The sequence below is a fragment of the Aphidius gifuensis genome, linkage group LG6 (assembly GCF_014905175.1).
Source record: "Aphidius gifuensis isolate YNYX2018 linkage group LG6, ASM1490517v1, whole genome shotgun sequence".
NCBI lineage: Eukaryota > Metazoa > Arthropoda > Insecta > Hymenoptera > Braconidae > Aphidius > Aphidius gifuensis.
In genome coordinates, this window is record NC_057793.1 from 2,149,287 (window position 1) to 2,153,060 (window position 3,774).

Genomic DNA, 3,774 nt, shown 5'->3' on the forward strand with positions numbered 1-3,774 from the left:
TTTTATGGCCTCATTAATATATTAGTAAAATTATTTCTCATATTGGCTAATTAATGTGATTACACAATCATAAAATTGAATAATATCTGGACAACTTGTGGTTATGAAACAATCCATGTGTAGATTAACGAAACAATCAACAATACAATTTGTAATATTGATATTAATTGTTTAAAAAAATTATATACAACATAGCATTTAATTAACAAATTTCTCATTCTTTAAATATTTATATTTATATTTTATTCGTATTTTTATTCAGCTCAAACAATTCACGACACGATTTAGTTTGAAGCAAATAAAAATAATAATATTTCTCAACACTGTCATAATTATTAACTTCTAGTTTCATTTGTTTCTAAATTTGCAAATGGTTAAGTTTTTAAATTTCTTTTTCGATTAACCATCTATTCGATTTTATTATCCTTGACATTGTAGATAATTAGATCACAGTATTTCCACTAGAATAACTATGGTCAGTATAGTCTTAGTAAATATTGAAACTCTTCAATGATTCAGTTAAACTTTTACAAACTATTTTTCTTTATCGTAATGATCACTACTAGTTTTTCTATCATTCTGTTAAATTTTATTTCTTCCATCAACTTGACAATTCAAGTTACTTGAACAAATACAATACTGAATTGAAGCAGTTTAAATTACTATTGATCACATTAATTAACTTTCAATATTTAATTTTATTATCATTGTTATAATCAAGTTAAACATTTCAAGTAAATGTTATTTTAAAAATTATTAACTATGACGTTTCAATTTTTATTCATACATTTTTTTTTTTAAATATAATATAAAATTTTTAAAATTATTTTACTTCTTTTATTGTTATATATTTTTTATACTTTTCATTTAATTTATAAAAGCTTTTAAATTTTTTTCTGACTATTTATGATGCTATGAGTAAATTTATATATCCAACCTGGAAATAATGAGGACAAGATAATTTTTGAATTATTACGAACCAGTTAGTTAGAGTCAAAATGACGTACTAATGGCTTACAAATGTGTATACTTTATTATTAATTATTACATACCAAGTTTTAGCATATAGGTTTATGCATATGTCACCATATCACATTTGTATATATTTTATCATTTCGTCACGTGTTTTATATGCATATTGTATTTTAATTAAAAACATATTGCCATGGGCACTTTGGATAATAACAAAGTTTATTTTACTATTTTTCTTTTTGCTATATTTTTTAATTAACAATATTGTTTTGATAAACAAATTATTGTATTTATATTTTGTTGAAACGACATTATTCAATTTTTAAATTGAAATATTTTTTTGTTCCAGTTGAGGACATGATCAAAGAAGTCGATGAAGATGGAGATGGTCGAATTGATTTTTACGGTAAGATATATAAAAAATATAAAGAATCAGTCAAATAGTTATGTAAAAAAAAAACAGTACACTTATTGATCAATCAATACAATTTATTTTTAATTATCAAAATCGATTAATTCTTATTTTAAATTTGGGAAAAATATTATTTCATTGATTGTGTGTTTATCATTACCTCTTGATAAATATTTTTCAAATGATAACAGTGTCACATATTGAATTCATATTGTCAGTTAAGTACCAAGTAATGCTACTTAAAAAGTTTCATTATACTCAACAATAAAGTTGTTCGAGAGTTCATGGGTTCTTGAATTTTCAAACAAAAATTAAACAAAAATTTCACAAAGATTTTTAGTCTAAATATACAAATGATCTGTCAAAAAATTATGTATAATATTAAAAATGAAAAAATAATTTTATTCATCTATCAATTTATAATTAACTTATGGAAATAAATTAGAGATAATTAAGTACATTCAAATGCTTTTAGTAAAATGACTTTCTAAAGAAGAAAAAAATAAACCTAATATAAAAAATGAGCTTCATTTTATTATTTTAAAATGAAAAATAAAAAAACCAAGTACAAGATTTCATTGAATTTTATTGTATAGCTTTATTAATTTATTATTATTTATTATTATTTATAATGAAACTTTATCAAGATGTACTCTGTGTATTTTAAATTCATCATGCAAAATTCACATTGTTGATTTAAAATTAAATAAATATTGTCTTAATAAATTATTTGAATAATTCAAGATAACTGTATTTAAATAATTTTGTAGAATTTGCACGGTCACTTGTGGAGCCAGGTAACGATGACGATGAAGAGGAGGATGAAGAAGAACCACCACAATCACCACCCTTTTAGAAATACAACTCAACACCAAAGTCTACATCTTAATAAAATATATTAACTAATTCTGCTACTCAAGCTACATAAATATAAAAAAAAATTATTTAATTATTTAATTATTTATTAATATAACTCAAAAAAATTTCTGAATGATAATTAAAATTAAATAACAAATATATATTTAACAAAAATTAATTATATCTTTATCAAATTTCAATAAATATATACATAAGTTTTGAAAATTATGGAATTGATTTTCAATATTAATGTTTATTACAAATCAAAAAAAAATATATCAAATTTAATTCATTAATCATTATTAATGTCAATATTAATTGTTAATAATGTTTACTGTATTTTCAACGATGTAATTATTAATTGTGTATATGTGTAATGTTACAATTTATAAATGAACTTTCTTTTTGAAATTTTATCAAATTGTTTCTGTAATAATTGACATAGCTTGAAAAAAAAATAATTTTCAAAAATCATAATAATATATAATAGAAAAATGATAGACAAAAAAAAATTCAATTATTTTCATTTAAATAATCAGCGTTTTACAATCAAATATCAATTCAGTCATGAACATACAATTTTTTATTACATTTTATTTTTATTTATTTTACAATAAATTAATGATTGAAATTTTTTTTTTTTTTTCTATTTATTGAACATGTATTTTCATGACTGAATAAACACTCAAAAATAAATTTACAAAAATTGACATATCTGCAATTGATTGCATAGATTAAAAAAAAAAATATTTCCAATTCAATTTTACCAATAATTAAAAATTGTTTATATCAATGCGCTCATTATATTTTTTTTGATTAATATGAATAGAAAATTATTTGTTTTCTTTTTTTCCATAACATCCATTTAAGTATTATGAAAATAATAATATTAATGCTACGAAGTTAACTCAGGTCTTATTTATTTCTCCAAATATAAAAATAATAATTATTAAAATTAATTTGTCAATAATATATATCATAGTAAAAATTAATTTATTGTTAAATGTATTGTGTAAAAATTTGCTTATTTAAAAAAATGAAAATTCAAATTTACAAATAATATATTGATGCAATTTTAACGAGTAAAGAGTGAACTCTGGAGGGTATTTGTGTGAACTTCTCTCCATTGCAGATAAAAAAAATTTAATGTTACAAATGTACCTATCGCAGTCGGTATTAGCCTGTTTATCGATATATTTTCATTATAAAAATTATATTAATTAATTGTAATTTATAACTCTGAGAAAGTAATTTTCAATCCAATAAAATATATCAACGAAAAATCATTCAAAAATACATGTAATTTTAACTCATTGCTTATCTTTTTGAAATATTATTATCAAATCTTCAATTGAAAAATAAAATTAACTAATTAATTGTATTAAAAATTAAAAAAAAATTATTATTAATAACAAAGACTATTGTGCAGTGTTGAAAAATTCAAATAAATCAAATTATAAAAATGTTTTTAATATTATTTTCGTAACCTTTTTTTCCTAACGAACAATAAAATTATCATACAATTATTTAAA

The 3,774-nt window shown here is 20.0% G+C and overlaps 1 protein-coding gene across 3 annotated transcripts in view; it reads left to right on the forward strand.

Annotated features, from left to right (window-relative positions):
- LOC122858775 (calmodulin-like) overlaps positions 1 to 3,705 on the forward strand; it is a 48,355-nt gene extending 44,650 nt beyond the window's left edge. For 2 of the 3 annotated variants that reach the window (XM_044161910.1, XM_044161913.1), the window contains exons 7-8: positions 1,322 to 1,378; positions 2,155 to 2,754. In XM_044161910.1, coding sequence (XP_044017845.1) covers positions 1,322 to 1,378; positions 2,155 to 2,240 — 143 coding nt within the window. In that variant the 3' untranslated portion in view covers positions 2,241 to 2,754. Of the gene's footprint in view, positions 1 to 1,321; positions 1,379 to 2,154 lie in introns of all 3 variants that reach the window. The other variant, XM_044161912.1, reaches the window with a different exon arrangement.
- Positions 3,706 to 3,774: the final 69 nt, after the last annotated feature.